We start from the raw sequence: 16,781 nt of genomic DNA, 5'->3' as shown, positions 1-16,781 counted from the left end.
AAACGCGTCTGATGGGGTATTTTTTACTTTAGGCCACGTCTGAAATGCGTCTGAGCGCATTAAGTGACGGGCATGAGTCTTAAAATTTCAAATCTGAAAAAACTTTTCAGATCATATTTTAGATGCAATATCAAATAAGCATTGCATCTGAAAAAGCAAATATTTCATATTTCAGACGTCTAAAAAGTGTTATCAGATGCCACCTTAGAAACGCTCAAAACTCTTTTTTTTAGTTTTTTTTTCAAATTTTGGTTTTTTGGGAAGCTAAAAACATGAGTTTTTTTTATTAAAAAAAGTTGGGGTTCTAAAACACCTGGAAACAGGTGTCTCGAAGTGTATTGAGAACATAGTTTCCAAAAAAACCCCACAGCACATCCTTGCAGTGTATTGAGAACATCTCCTAATGATAATACCAGAAATGATGAGGTATCATTGGGAGATGTTCCTTACACAGCGGGGATGTGTTATGGGATGTTGTGGGAAACTATCTCGTAGGGGTGGATTTCAACTCAAAATTGTCCCAATTCGCCTTGTTAATTTTTCCCAAGGTGGAAAAGTTATTTTTATTTAGGGATAAGTAGATTGCAATCCACCTAGAAATCTGAAATTGCAACCCAAAAAAAAAAAGAATATTGGAAAACTAGTCAATTGGAACCAAAATCCCGTTGGCCTGGTCGTTCGAACTGTCACCCGACCAGGATTTTGGGTTTAGTTCAATCAAGATCCGTCAAATGGTCAAAACCATTGACTTGGTCAAGACCTAGCCAGTTCAATCATTGACCCGTTCGCCTTAGTGATCGGGTCATGGACTGCACACTCAATACATGCAAAACTTTCAAAGGCCTTAACTTTGCACTCTAATGTCTGATTGAGGTGTTTTTGTTTTTTTGGTAACTTTTCAATCCTATATATAATTTGCTAAAATCAATATATAATTTGTATTTTACTAAAACACCTCTTATAAGTTTATTGTTAACTGTTTGTATTACCATATAGGAATGGTCATGTGGCCACTTAAACCGAGTAAAAGATATTTAAGGGCATGGGCCCATGGTTATTTATTCAAAAAAGAAACAACAGTTCTTCAAAGAGAGAATAAAATTGATCGAAGAGAGTATTGACAATGTTTTACTAGAGGCAAGAATGACATTTCAATGCCTGAGATTGATCCCGATCGCCTGTGATGGTTGTTGGTGGCCACCGGTTAGAAGGAGAGAGAGAGAGGAGCGAGAAGCGTCGAAAACTATCATTCATTTTCGAAATAATGTAACTGTGTTGATATGGGGTAATGGGGAACGGGATCTGCTCCATGGGCGCCTCACAGGCACATCCACCGTGCGGAATATCTCCCGTACGTGTGAGGTCGGTTAGTTAAGTACGCATAGCGTGTATAGGACGTGCCCTGACTGAAGTCGAACTCTCTTTATCTTATTCATGCCACTAATTATCTATCCTCTTAATTATTTCATTAAATTGCCTAAAATTTGTTAATTCTATTCATCAGATGTATTTATATTCAATTATAATTATTATTAAAAATTAAGTTCAATCAAAATACAATTTAAAATATAATTAAATTAAATTAACTTAATATAAATATTATTTACTTTACGGTAAACATCAACCCATTTCGTATTCAATGGTATATTGTTATAGGTTAAATAATCAACTTTCACTTAAAAGAAAATTAATTTTTAATTTAACCAAGTAAAGAATAAATATTATTTATTTCACTCAACAATAAATTTGATAATATTTGAAATGTAAAAATTATTATTATTATTATTATTATTATTATTATTATTATTATTATTATTATTATTATTATGTTTTGTTTTTAAAGGATATGTGGGTAAAGAAAAAATAGGTTGAATGAATAGACCCCAAAAATAATCTTGACAGGTAGGTTCCAGTTCCAATAACCTAGAATGTAGGGGTCAATCCTAGGTTATGCCTTGAAACCCAGCTAAACCAACCCATACTCACCCCTATTGTTAGTACATCGTGTCTTAGTTTGTTTATTTTCTGGCCAATAAAATTTAAAATAATTTTATAGTTTAAATTTTTATTTAATTATAATTTAAAATTTAAATTATTTAGTTGTTTAATTAACTAATTAATTATAGTGCAAGTTAGACATAACCAAAAAATGACGCTTGAGTTGGATTATCGATTTGACTCGATTGAGAATGTCATAAGAGGTCATTCTGTCTCAAATTCGCTTAAAAAAGTATGTGCATCACACGGGACCCTAGTGAATTGGCAATTCTTTGCTCCTTGTAACTTTGGAACTAAATGAAATGAAATGAAATTTTAAGAATAGTCAAACTAAGGGCTGTAATGGGGTCGTGTTTGGATCCGATTTAGCTATATCATAATCTCATCAGATTATTGAGAACTCCAAATCCGAATCCAATATTTCAGAGTTTGGACTAGATTTGGATGCAATCCAATTCCACTTTATTGTTATTGAAATAAAGAGAAAAATAAAAAATAATTATTTGTAACGTATACAAATATAACAAAAATGTATATAAAGATTTTATATTTATATTGACAAACATGCCTTATTATGTTACTTAGGGTCCGATTGGTCTGCATTAGAATCAGAATCAGAACCAAAATCGAAATCCTTGGGAATCGGAATATGAATGGTCCATTCTCAGTCAGTTTGGTTCAGACAGGAATGGGAATGAGAATTGGAATAAACAGTAATGACATTTCATTCCCAAGGGAGAGGTAGGGAATGATCATTCCCTCAAATGGGAGAATGCCATTCTAGTATGAATGGGAATGAGATTCCAATTCCGCCCAACCAAACAGTTGGAATCGGAATACCCGATTCCGATTCCAATTCCAATTCCAGATCCATATTCCTACGATCCAAATGGGGCCTTATAATTGAACTCAAACTTTTAGCAGATGGGATGGAGTAAAACCTGCACCCGATCTAGATCCAAGTTTTAACATCCAAATCCAAGTAATCCATTCAGATGTCGAACCGTATCAGATTTTTCAAGTCCATTAACAGCCCTAGTCAAACTAGATGATTTAACCATTCATTCCCTGACTTAGTTGCTAAGATGACTTCGCCTCTGGTTCTAGTTTGACAACATTGATGAAAAGCCATTGGTCCTAGTCTCCTATGAGCTTGGATCACCTGCCAATAAAATAGTGAAATTAGGGGTGAGAATGGGTCGATTCGATTTGGTTCTATGGCGGAACCTACAACATACCCCTATAGGTTTTTGGAACCGGAACCTACTCTATGAAGGTCAGTTTTGGCCTTAACAGTTTTGGGGTTGACTCCAAGGTCTACCCATTGAACTTGTTCTTTCTTTACTCTTTCATTTAAAAAAAAAAAGAAGCATGTCCTTTAAAAACTTGATTTTCAATAATGATAATATATAGTTTAAGACTAATACTATTTTTATTGATTAAGTTGAGTAATTTAATATGTAGATTATCATAATATATTAATACATGGTTCAAAATGTGTCATTATAATTTAAATTTTATAAATATTACCTTTTACATTATTTATTATACACATTCAAATATTAAAATGAAAACAAATTATCGAATCACTTAAATAACTCAATGGTAAAGTGAGACTATGGCTTTTGTAAACATGAGTGTTTGGATTTAAATATTGACATCCTTAAGAATATTTTGGGATTTATTTCAAGACAAATTTGATTTCAAGGCTGATCCCATCAAGGCCAACCAAGGCTGATTCATTGGACCAGTTTGGATAAGGTAAACCCCTAAACCTTGGAACCAACTTGGGTGGGGGTCAGCTCCAAGAATTTGGAGTAAATCAGGTAACAGATTGGATAGGGATCAATTCAAAGTTGATTTGAGACCGATTCCATTTGATTTTGGATAAAACCTACTCATTTAATCACCCCTAAGTGAAATACATTTCAACACCCTACCAACAAAGTCAGACACCACAAATCTAATATATAATGTCCCAGTCTCATGGTGAGATGTGGGGTGTTGGATCCTGTTGGTAGGGGTTGAATTGTATTTTGTTGGTAAGAGATATTACACCCATCATGGTGGAATGTCAGTAGGTCAGTTTAAATGGTAAGTTTGCACTAGTCCGAACACTATTAAGTTAGGGTTAGGTTGGCCTTAATCAGGCATCATGTCATGTTTTGGATTGGTCTGAACCATGCTAAGCCTGGCTCTTTGTTACTAATGTACTCTGATTCAATTTTGCAAGTATTTGGTACCATTACATTTTTGTACTAAAAGTAAAAGTTGTTTTTTTTTTCGATATTTTTTATTAAAAAATAGAGTAAAATGAAAGCAAACTTGCACTCAATATTGTCAATGTAAAAGTGTAGATTCTAGTCTTGAAATTCATGTTTGTACAATTGTACCCATCACAACGCTGTAATCAGATAATTATTTTTTTACTTATACATGTATAATAAATGTATATAAGTCAAATTTTAATTGGAATTGGTGGGGTTAAATTTGCATCCAGTCCAATTATTAATCATATGGAAGTTCTAAAAAATGAACTTTGAGGTAAAAAAATTGCAAAAAGTAGTGGGGAAAGGCACCAATTAGGGGTGTTCATGGTCCGGTTTAGTGTAGTTTAAAAAATATCTCAGACCAAACAAATAAATTATGGTTTGAGAATTTCTCAAACCAAACGAAACCGTTTTAACATGGAAATCAAATCAGACCAAATCATTTGGTGCAGTTTTTAATATGGTTTGGAGAACTTTGGTCCATTCTTTGATTCTATTGGGCTTAACTAATTAGAAGGCCCAAATAACACCCTTAAAAATTTAAATTTAAAAATTTCATTTTATTATTTTTATTATAAAACAAAAGATTTTAATATATATTTATAATTTTAAATATTCTTTAGATATATATTATAGGGAGAATGACCGTTCAGCCCAGGGTCAGAATTCATAGGCCTAAAGTACAATTAGGGTAAGTGCCTGCTCGAAATTAATACAGGTGGATATGGATGCATAGAATGTGGGTTTTTAAACATTTGAATGTTTATAAAGTTGCAGCAGAATTCAGAATTCTGCATTAGGTCTGTTCAATTTTATGGCTGGAACCAAACAATGAACACCCCTAGCGCCAATGGCCCAATGGGATGCATGTTTCATAAAAGAAGTTATAAAAAATTAAAATGAGACCACCCCAATCCAACAGCTGTAAAGTTATGGGCTAAAGTTGTCAATAGATTATAATTTGTAACCCATGACCCGATGACCTGATCAAGCAAATCAATCAATGGTTCAACCCGGATCGACAAATTTCTAGCTCAACGGTTTTTGACAAAGTTCCAAGTTTTAAGAAAATCAAAACCAGAAATTGGGCGGGGGTGATGTTTGAACCATTGGACCATTCGGTTCAACAATGGATTGAAAACATTGTTGAGAGCCCTACAATCAAGCACTCTATCAAAGAATACAAAAGTAAGGATGCACCAAGTGTAAGATGAGCCGAGTTGGGTTCCATACCCCTCTTCGATTAGTCGGATTGTGGTTCTGGACCTTCTGTGGGTGCCGGGAGATGATTCGGGTCGGAATCGTTAAGGCCAAAGCCGTGTCGAACCCGACCCGTTGACATGCGGAGTCGTTTCCTTCTTTTGCCCTTCGCGGCTTCTTTAATCACTATTTCTTCAGGCGAGGGCGAGACTTTCCTCTTCTCGTCTTCTTCTCACCTCAGGAAGGCTGTTCATTCTGTGCCTTCAAATTTGTTTTGCTCTCTCTCTCTCTCTCTCTCTCTCTCTCTCTCTCTCTCTAATTCTCAATTGTTTTGGTGAAATGTATCGCATTTCCCAAAACAGAAGAACATTTTATTTTCATTTTCTGCAATGCCCATTTCTCAACTCCTTCACAACAGCAAAGAAAACATCTCCAGCGGTCTCCTCCGATCCATCCTTGCCATTTACAGTTCAATACCTCGTCAATACATGTGCGCTTCCCGTAGAAAGTGCTCTTTCAGCATCCAAAACGCTGCAACTCGATGCAAGAAACGCCCAGAAGCATGACTCTGTCCTGAACTTCCTAAAATCCCGTGGTTTCTCCGATACCCACATTTCAAAACTCATCACTAAGCGCCCTTCGCTTCTCCGCTGTAATTTAGAGGGAAAACTCAAACCCAAGATAGAATATCTTCTTGGTTTTGGATTTTCGGGCTCCACTCTCGCAGAGCTACTCCTCTCATGCCCAAATATTCTTAGAAGCTTGGATAATGTTCTGAAACCAAATTTTGAAGTCCTCTTGACATTGCTGAAGACAAGTGAAGATGTCATCAATGCCGTTAAGCGCTATCCATGGCTCCTAAATTTTGATCTCAGACGAAATATGCAACCTAATGTGTCTATCTTAATGAGTCAGGGTGTACACGTTGCACATATCTCCAAGCTTATCATCTCCCATCCGAGGACTGTAGTGCAGAAGGTGGAAAAGATGATCAAGATTGTCGAGACTGTCAAAAAGTTGGGATTCCAATCCAGCAGTTCCTTGTTTGTACATGCTGTTCGAGCAATGTCTTCAACGACTGAGCCCACATGGAAAAGAAAAATGGAGGTTTTTAAGAGCTTCGGGTGGTCTGAGGAAGAGGTTATGTCTGCTTTTAAGAGAAGCCCTAATGTTATAACTTGTTCAGAGGAGAAGATCAAGAGGTTGATGGATTTCTATACGAGCACTATGAAGCTGGAGAGATCAACAATAATTGCAAATCCCACTCTTCTCGGGTATGGATTTAGCACAAGGATCTGGCCAAGATATTTGGTTATAAAGGTTTTGGAGACAAAGCAGCTGCTTAAAGTAGGCAGGAAACTTATTTGGGCATTTAGGCTTAATGAGAAAAAATTTGTGGAGACCTATGTGACTATGCATTTGGATAGAGTGCCAGATTTAATGGAGGTTTACAAGGACGCCATTGCAGCTAAAGAGACTTGTATTGATGGTGGGGATAGGGGAGTAAGTAGAATATCAGGAGATAACATTTTGACTCGGAATGCCGAATAAACGATGTATGGATATGTTCATCATATCCGTTCTTTTTCCCCCTATTTGGCGTATTGTTGTCATGCATTTTACTGTTTTCATTAAGGGCTGCTGTCAAAATTTGGCTGCGCCTGTAATTTTCAAATCTTCAAGTTAATGTTTAGTTGCTGTTTTGAAGCCACCAGGCAAGGATAACAGCAGGTGAGGGAAATTTTTCCATTTCTGAGACACAGAGTCATTGTTTGATTCCATGAATAATTCGGTGGATGCAGATGTCTCCATTTTTTCTAGTGTTGTCTAAAATGGTAGTCGATAGAGTATTTTGGAGGAGTCCTGAAACAAAAGTGCATAGCCTAAAGTAAAAAAAGAAGAAGCTTAGCCTTGAAATGAACCATCTGAGATGTACTATCACGTGCTCATCAAGTATGAAATGTATTACAGAGTTCTTTTTTATACTAAAATAAATATTTTGAAAAAGAAAAAAGAATAGGAGTATAAGAACGAAGTGAGCTTTGTGGCTTGACCAAAAAATCAAAACCCAAAGAGTACTGTACAAATATAAAATCATCCATACAAAATTTGAAGCCTTAAACCTCACCATAAGAAACCAGCTTCAAGGCCAAAAACAAAAGCACATTAAAAAGGGTAAATTAGAAGGACCCCTCATACTTTGTGGGTGTGGCACTCAGCCCCCGTACTAGTTAATGGCATATAACCACGTGTACATCATGTGAATCATTAAATATTTTTAAAATCCTGAAATGCTCTTATCTTACATTTAGAAGAAAATTTTGCTTATTACCCATTTAATATATTAAAAGAGATATTTCCAGTCCTGATTTTCTGACTAAGGAACTAGATCATTGAACTCACACCTCATGATCGGACAACCAATCTTGAAAACCCAAGTGATTTACAATTTCTTCAAACAATTTTGGCCATTGAAGTGAAGTAGTAAATAGTATATCAGATTTACCCAGATTTCAGAAAAAAAAAAAAAGGAAAAAATGCCATGTAAATGGTGTGCCAAGTTAGCCCAAAGATCTGGATCATCAAAGTGGTATCTTAAGATTTGTGCATTAATCTAACCATCCAAATGATGCTAAATTCAACTAATATAGGGCATCCAAAAAATTTACCAAAACAACAAAAAAGTCTAGGCTATCAAAATGGTCTCTTGAGAGCAAAGAATCAATCTTGGCCATCCATGCAACATACCAAGATTTCAACTAATCTGACAACCATTCATGTGAAGCATCAAAGTATCTAAAAAATCTATGTCAAACACGTAATAGGACCTTTTCCCCATGTTCTTCAGTAAATTAGGTATGACTTTGTCTCTAGAAAGATGGTTAGATTTTGGAAGGATGTTTTGTTGGGAGATCCTTCATGCCAGTCCTACTTCAGGATCTATAATTTAACCACTTTGAAGCATAAACCAGTTGCTGACTTATTGGATAACAATGGGATTTCTTGGAACCTGGGGTCAAGAAGGGCAGTAAGGGACTCTGGAAGATTGAAACCCATGACATCATCTCTTTGATCAATGATCTTAAAGATTGTAGGTAGGGTGTTTAGAGTTGGAAGTGGCAAAATCCTAGCAATGACCAATTTGAGTTGGGGTTTCAATAAGAGCAGAATTAATGGCTGTTCTACAAGGTTTGAAGCTGATATGGTCAGTGAATATTAACAAATTAGTGATAGAAGGGGATTCCAACTTTCTAAGGTGGTAGTCAGTCAGCTCAATACAAATAGCCACACGATTGGCAGTATAGACAAACAATCAAGGAGATTAGGTGGTTGATGAGGGAAATGGAGGTATCAAGTGGATTCAAGGATTGGAAAATAGTATGGCTAATTCATTGGCTAAGCTAGGGGTAAATAGTGATCAAATAAATTGGTTTTTCAAAAAGGGGATGGGCAGAATCCTTCCAGCTTATATTTTAGTATGCATAATAATTTGTATACTCTTGATTACAAAAAATAATAAAGCAATTCAGTTATCCATAAAAAAAATTCTTATAGGTATGTTTGTTTTTCCAAGGTCTGTTCTTGATAAAAAAATGTTTACTTTTCCAAGGGAGAGATGAGAGGGTGTGGACTCTAAACCTAGCAGAAATTTCTATTGTGATTCCATTTTCAAAACTCTTTTTCTAAACCAATATGACCCACTCCTTTCTAGCAAAGGCCATTTGGCCAAGGTGTTAAGACATGTAGGTGTGATGCATGGTTGAGAATGCAAAAGACATAAGCCTCCTAAGCACAAGGAGGTGTAAGCCTTGTAAAGAGTAGTAAGCTTCAAGGAGGTTAAAAGGCATATGAGGCGTACTAGAGGTGTATATCTCATGCAAAAGTCGTTTGAGGCATACACCTTAAAGGTATCCATGCCTCCAATATGTGTTAGGGTGTTTTGAGTGTGCCTCACCTAGAGGTGCAACCCTAGGCATATGCCTCAACACTTTTTAGAACATTGGTTCTATGATCTCCTCCAAAGGTCAAAGTTTCTTGTTGGGCTATCCAAGTCATCAATACATTTGAGAGGCTTCAAAGAAGGCAAAATTTTTCAATTATCAAAAAAAAGGAAGACAAAAAAATTGGTCATAGACTAAAAGTAACTTTCAGGGGCAGACCTTGGCTTCTCTCAAGAACATCTAGCAAGTATAACCATTTGCTCTATGGCCACTCCCAATCACCTTCCAAGAGTTGGCCCTAAAATATACAATAAGAAGGGGAAAATGCTACACAACAATTTAAGGATTTAGTCAGACTACTAATAGACAAATGGTTAGTGTGGAGTTAAGGGGCATGAAGGACAGAAGTGAGGGTATGGCAATTCGAGGTCTTGATGTCTCCCTTACCAAAGACAGGGGCAAGAGAGCCATTGGCTAGGTTTGTTTTATCATGGCTAGAAAGCAAACTATAAGTACTAAATAGGGTAGATACGCTAGTCATATGATTAGAAGCTCCATAATCAATAATCGAAGGGTTCTTGCAATTACCTGAGATGGTTGCATGGTTGGCAGTAGCACGAATACCTAAATATTCAAAAGCAGAGGAAGTCGAATTGCTTGAAGAGCTAGAAACTTCTACAACTGTGCTCTCAAGATGATTGATCAACCTCCCATACTTCTCAAATTTAGCCTAGTTGTTCAATGGCAGTCTTCTCATCACTAGAACCCTTGTCACTATCTAGAGCCATGGATGCATTAGCATTCACACTCTTCCTATTCACAGGTTTTTTAATGTTATTAGAATTTTTGAAATGGATTAGCAAGAGTTGGTGTAACTTTCAGCAAGTGTCCTTTGTATGCTTCGGCTCCTTGCAATACTCAATTACTCACATATAACATCTTTCTTTTCCTCAACTACCTTAGGTTTTACTTCAACATTAGCAAAGTGGTCAATTGGAATTGTCCCCTGAACTTGTACTTGCCTTTTGTTTTCCTTACTACTAACCATGACATATGCTTGTGACAGAGTTGCATCATCCTTTTGCCAAGATATTTTGTCTAATAATGTCATACTCTGAATTTAGTCCTGTCAAGAACTCAAACACCTTGTTTCTCTCCACAAGCTTCCTATATGTTTTAGCATCTTTTGTACTCTCCCAAATTACTTTCTCCATCAAGTCAATCTCTTGTAAAAGAGCTTTCAGCAACTGCTAAAGTTCTCTCTCCTTTCTGTACATTATTCACATTAAGTTTATGGGAGTATGTCTAATTTTGATTAATGTGGGGTGGCATGGAGTTCACCAGTTTATGGGAGTATGGGAGTATGTCTCAACAACACTTCTTGTAGGAAGGACCATCTTCCTTAGGCTGCTTCTTACTACTAGAGATATAACCTCACCTTCGTCTAGGGGTGAGCATAGTTTGGTTTAAACTGAAAAACCGAACTGGAATTTCGGTTTTGGTGCATTCGGTTCGGTTTGTTCTGATATTCGGTTCAGTTTCGATTTTTAATTTCGGTTTCGGTTGGAGTATTTTGCATTTCGGTTAACCAAAATAACCGATATTATTAGGGTATATTAGTAATTACACTCGTACCCCCACTGATAAAAAAAATATACTTGTACACCCTTTTTGTTTGGGCCCGCCAAAACCATCCTTTTTGTTTAGGCTCACCAAACCCAAAACCATTGAGACTTGAGAGGCATTAAACAGTTAGTCAGACGCTAGACAAACGCCAGTCTAGCGTTTGACGCCAGACTGGCATCTGACTAACTGGGCGGGATGTCCGTAGGGGTGAGCAAACGTTTCTCGACGATGACGAGCATAACTGCGTAAGTCTTCCTCTCCAAGTCTTTGTGTTCGGCGACTGGTGTCTGACTGTCTTCCCACTTCTCACTTTCTTAGTTTCCTCTTTCTGAAGCAACAACCTCATACACCGGTGACAGCGAGCAGCGAGCTGACTGTCTTCCCACTTTCCCAATTCGTGTTGTGCTAAGAGTCTTCCTCTCCAAGTATGTGTTATGCTCTGTCTGCGTTTGGTCTGGCGTCTGACTGTCTTCCCACTTTCCCAGTTCCCTCTTTCTGAACTCCGAAGCAACAACCTCATAGTCTCATACTCCGGCGACGGTGACAGTGAGCAGAAAGTTGGTTGTCGAAGTCTCTTACTCTCAGGTATGTAATATTTATTATTGTTTTTTTTTTCCCCTTTTTCTGCTTCTCTCATTTTGCAATTTTCTGTCAGTTTTTGCAATTTTCGGTTTTAATCGAAAAAACCGAATTAACTGAAAAAAAATTTGGTTCAGTTTGATCGGTTTAACCTAAATTCGGTTTCGGTTCGGTTGCCACATTTCATAATTTGGTTTTTAAAAATTCGGTTTGCTCGGCTCGGTTTTAAACCGAACAAACCGTTTGCTCACCCCTACCTTTCTCTACTACATATTCTACTAACTACTACCAGGCTAAATAGTTGGTTCGATCAAGTTTCATTGTGGTCACAGCCAATAGAGAATCTACATATGCTTCTGGAACTTAAAGAAATTCAGATAGCAAACAGGAACGATTAAAAGAGAGAATAACCGAAACTAACCTTAACAGGATTCCAAAACTAGGGTTGTGCAGAACCTGGAAACGTGGGAGAAACCTTAAAAATGTGGTTGCTCCTTGTGGGACCTGCAGAAATCAGTCCAGCTTGGATCGATCTCCAAGATTATCAAAAAACTTTTCTTCAAGCCTTGAATGCCAGGTGGGACCCTTGTTTACTCCAGTTGGCTAGGGTTTTGGGTTAAAACCCCAAGAATCGTCTTGGGCACCAATCCAATTGCCTACTTTCTCCAGAAATCTTCTACCAACTAGGCTGAATGAATCTTCAATCAATCACTAACTCAATTCTCCAAGCATACTGTGTATGGGATTAAAAGAAAAGGAGAAAAAAGTTGTAGTGCTCTGATATCAAGAAGAAAATGACAATAGATTAAACTGAAATAATTAAAGGAAGTATGAAAGATAGAGTGAAAAATCAGAATAGAAGAGATAGAGACAGGAAGAAGAGAAGAATAGGAAGAAAGGGGGAAGGAGAGGAGTGAAAACTTAAAAGAAAAGTCTATTTGGCCCATTAACGCAAAAGATAATAACTATAACAAGGAAATAAACTAAGGCCCATGAGGCCCAATATTTCTACAATTTCTAATGATTTGACAAGCTAAACTATTGGTGATTGAGACACATGAATAAAAACAATTATTTTTTTTACCATCATCATCATCCTAGTCTTATCCCAACTATGTGGGGTTGACTACATGAATTCTGTTTCGCCATTCCATTCTGTTTAATGCAGTTATCTTTTCTTTATCATCCTTTTATATCAACAATTAATTTCATAAATTATTTATAAAAAAAAACTATAGTTTCATTAATGGATTAAATGAAAAACTTGTTTCCCAAGCATGGAGATTAGTACTGGAATATTAGTTAAAAGCCAAAATCTGTCCACTTCTAAGATAGAAATCCAAAAGGCAAAGTTACATTTCAATCCTTGACCCTGGGCCTGGGAAGCCCCATGCGAAAACATCTATTGCTACCCCAGTTCAAGCCAAGGCATCTGCCAGAATATTAACAGCCTTAGGGAAACTTTATTGAGCAGTTCATGTTGGCCATTAATTGTTTAGCTTCTCTGATTTGATGTCTTGACCATAGATCTGAAACGTTGAAGAGAACAATAAAATATAAGTTGTTCATATTCTCTTAAAGGAAAAATAATATAAGATGGGATAGAGTACATAGAATAGGGCATTGACTGAATTAATTAGAATAGGGAAGGCATATGAGTGGATTTGGGGTTAAAATAGAGAGAGAGAAGATACAAATAAATGTTTGGGAGCCTGCTGCTTGTGGAGGTATAAAAGCTATGGTTTGTAAATAAGAAAATATAGGGACAATGTTTTTATAAAGAGGAATACTTGGATGAAAAAGCAAGGGTATCTGTTAGGTTCCATGTGCAAGGATGGATGCGGCTAAAATTCAACAAAACATGATGGTGATCAAGTTTTTTAATAGGAAATTCAAAATTTCAAATAACTAAATTCCAAAACCAAGTTAAAGAATAAGTCTGACTCTTGATGAAGATTAAAACCAAATGCAAAGTTATTACTGTTTTCCTCCGTAAAATGGGACTCAATAGGTCTAACTAGTACTAGTAGGAACTCCTGAGATGCCATATCAAGGATTTTTAGGGTAGAGACATTAAAATTTTGTATACAAATAAAAATAGATTGAAATAATATTCCAAGGAGCTGTTATCAGGAGATACAAATGAGTGAATAGGGTGTAACTGCCCTAGAGGTCAGCCCACCCATTTGTATTTGTCTTCAAGAGTATAATGATCCAGAAAATAAATGTGGCAGAAACGCAAATGCTAAGATGGAAGAGTGGAAAAACTAGAAATGATAGGAATAGGAATGGAGTTATTTGTAGGAACCTAGGAGTAGCTCCAATAGGCGATAAAATGTGTGTGTGTGTGTGTGTGTGTGTGAGAGAGAGAGAGAGAGAGAGAGAGAGAGAGAGAGAGTAGACTAAGGCTGCATTTGGCATTCCTTATTTTAAGGGCTTGTTTTGGAGCAGTTACAGTAGTCCGAACCAGTGAAGAAGGAAGAAGAAGATGAGGAAGAAGACAAGAGAAAGAGAGAACAGGAGGGTTTAGTCGAACTGATTAGTGTCCCATTCAGTCGACCCCCTTGTGTTTATTAGGTTCTAATTACACTTACAAAGACTAAACTGCCCTCACTTAAGTGTGGGGCAGAGTACTCTAATAAAACAGTCACATAAGCAAAGTACTTAACTGACATAAGATTACTAAATTACCCTTATTCGGCTCACTCTAACAGGGCTTATCTCCTTTTTGCAGTTAAAAATTCAATGTTTATAGGGGACATTTTAACAGGAAAAAAGAGACCAGTCCTTAAAATAAGGAATGCCAAATTCAGCCTAAGATGGTTTGGGCACGTGCATAGAAGATCACCAACTGCGCCAGTTAGAAGAAGTGATTTGTTACACATTGAATGGGCTAGAAGAGCTTGGGGTAGACCAAAAAGGACATGGGTAGAAGTAGTAAGAAATGATTTAAGCACTAATAATTTAACAGTGGATATGGTTTTAAATAATTGTCCAAACAGGATTGATGTAGCCAACCCCATATAGTTGGGATGAGGCACGGCTGATAATGAAGATTCAAGAGTTTAATAAGAATGAAACTACAACTTCAACCCTAAGACAGCAGCATCTATTTTAACCCTATAGTTGAAAGATTATGTATATTATTTTAATAATGTTATTTGCTCATTTGGCATTTATTTTTGTTATTGAAGTTGCATAGTAATTTTCTTTTCCAAATTTAAGAGACAGAATGTGATACTATAATCATGTTTTTAATTTATGCACTGTCTTATGGTCTACTCATCTAATAGTGGATCCTGGTAATCTGTATATATGTAATATGTGGTAAGTTACAAGGTACCAGGCTGATGTACATTGAAATATAGGGGCACCAAAATCAGAACCTCCTCTTAACCTCAATTGTTTGTTCATATTTGAGGACTTGTGCTATTTGGTCAGTTGTCACATATATTAGACCAATTTGAGCAATTTTCTTCTTCTAACACCCCAAATAAGTTAAGTTGTTTTAAAGGTGGACCAAATATTTGGAAGAGGGACAAGGAGGGGAACACAGAAAAGATAACACTCCATTGGAGACACTTTTCAACTACAACTTGTCTTTCCTTGACATAGGGAGAGAGGTTGGTTTGTGGATAGAGGGCACTTTGTTTCCTAGAAAAGAAATCTGAGAAATTCCACAAGTTTGTGTCTTAGACGTACAACCCTGAATTAGTCAAGACTCAAAATGCTGTTAACCAAGGGTTGAAGTTAAGACTTGCAATATTTCAATGAAAACATGGAAAGGAGAAATAACAAATGCAACTGTGGATTCAAAAACACCTGACACCAAAGGAGAAGAAACAAGTGAATTATGGAATCCATTTGCACTTGGACAATTTTGGCATGCACATGTGAGTTTAGTTTATTATACTGACAATTTTTTATGTTATTATTCTATATTGGTACTTATTGTTTCACAATTTGTGGTTACTGGTTAGTTCTATTTTAGTTGTATATGATTGATTAGATTTCATTGACGAGGGTGATCATGATGTCAGATACAGTTTTCCCTCAAAGTATTGCAACCAAAATCTCCATAATAAGACTTCTTAATTTGGATCGTCAAGATTGGTGCTGTTTTACATAGGTCCATTGCATCCATATCAGCTTCTACTTACCCAAAACTGAAAATGAAATTCCCTTTCCCTCATCGTGGGTAGACAACTTGGCCTACACCATCTGATTGTTAAGTATTAGGAATTAGTTTGGGGCCTCGGCATTCCTCCAACAGTCAAGGCTATGTATTGTTGCACTACTTAGCAGTAGCCTTATAAAACCTAGTGACTCATTGTGTATCCTTCTATTCTTCTGGCAACCAAATACCAGCAAAATAATATATTCACAAAGTAACTATTTTCACCACATGCTATCCTCAACCAACATACTAGACCAACCATGGTTTTAAAAACTGACCCGGAAACGGAACCACACCGACCACTGGTTCCCGGGTCAAATGGTCTGCCATCTGGTCCAAACCCTGGTCAGACGGTTTTGGGGTCCAAAACCAGACCTGGAGCCATGACCGTTCCTGGGTCAACTGGTCTCACCATCTGGTCCAGTCTGGTTTTCAAAACCATGATTCCAACCAAATGCATTCCAAATTAAGAAATCCAGAGTCCAAATTTTGCTGAAGCTCCCGTGTCTTTATCAGGTATCCAGTTGGTCAAAAGACCTTTCGCCTGGAGATTGGAGAAAGAATGTCGGGTTTGGATATGAATATATGATACTGAAGTTATTCAGCATCCTGACTTCTGAATTACTGGGTTTCATGGGAGACATCTTTCATGCAGTTGCTCTCAAGACTTTCTTCTTTAGTCAGGTTAAAAGCAGTTTAGATCGTGTATATTACTTGGTGGCCGTATTCAGTCTTTATCTGGTCTTAATGGGCTGTCTCACGGTACGATTCATTGACTGTGAAGTTTTGGATAGGTATAGTTTTCCATCTGAATTTGGGCTCTGCTCTCCCCTACAAATTACCTTCTTTTTCCCAAGAACAAAATACTGCTATTGAAATGAAGACAAAACAGCATTTGAAAGTTATCTTCTGACACAAGAATCGTGACATTCCCAACTATGTAATCGGGATTAAGGTTGGGTTGAATTGTTTGTAGAAGAATGTCAGACT

The 16,781-nt window shown here is 36.7% G+C and overlaps 1 protein-coding gene across 1 annotated transcript; it reads left to right on the top strand.

Moving 5' to 3' along the window:
* Window positions 1–5,394: 5,394 nt before the first annotated feature.
* LOC148845529 (transcription termination factor MTERF8, chloroplastic-like) lies at window positions 5,395–7,225 on the top strand. Its single transcript, XM_088954159.1, has one exon. It carries the CDS (start codon window positions 5,808–5,810, stop codon window positions 7,017–7,019), a length of 1,212 nt encoding a protein of 403 aa, XP_088810285.1. The 5' UTR covers window positions 5,395–5,807; the 3' UTR covers window positions 7,020–7,225.
* Window positions 7,226–16,781: the final 9,556 nt, after the last annotated feature.

The sequence above is a fragment of the Nelumbo lutea genome, chromosome 7 (assembly GCF_056320005.1).
Source record: "Nelumbo lutea isolate HS-2025 chromosome 7, American lotus-T2T, whole genome shotgun sequence".
Taxonomy (NCBI): Eukaryota; Viridiplantae; Streptophyta; class Magnoliopsida; order Proteales; family Nelumbonaceae; genus Nelumbo; species Nelumbo lutea.
Note: the sequence above shows the minus strand (reverse complement) of the source record. Positions and strands in the feature narration are given on the sequence as shown.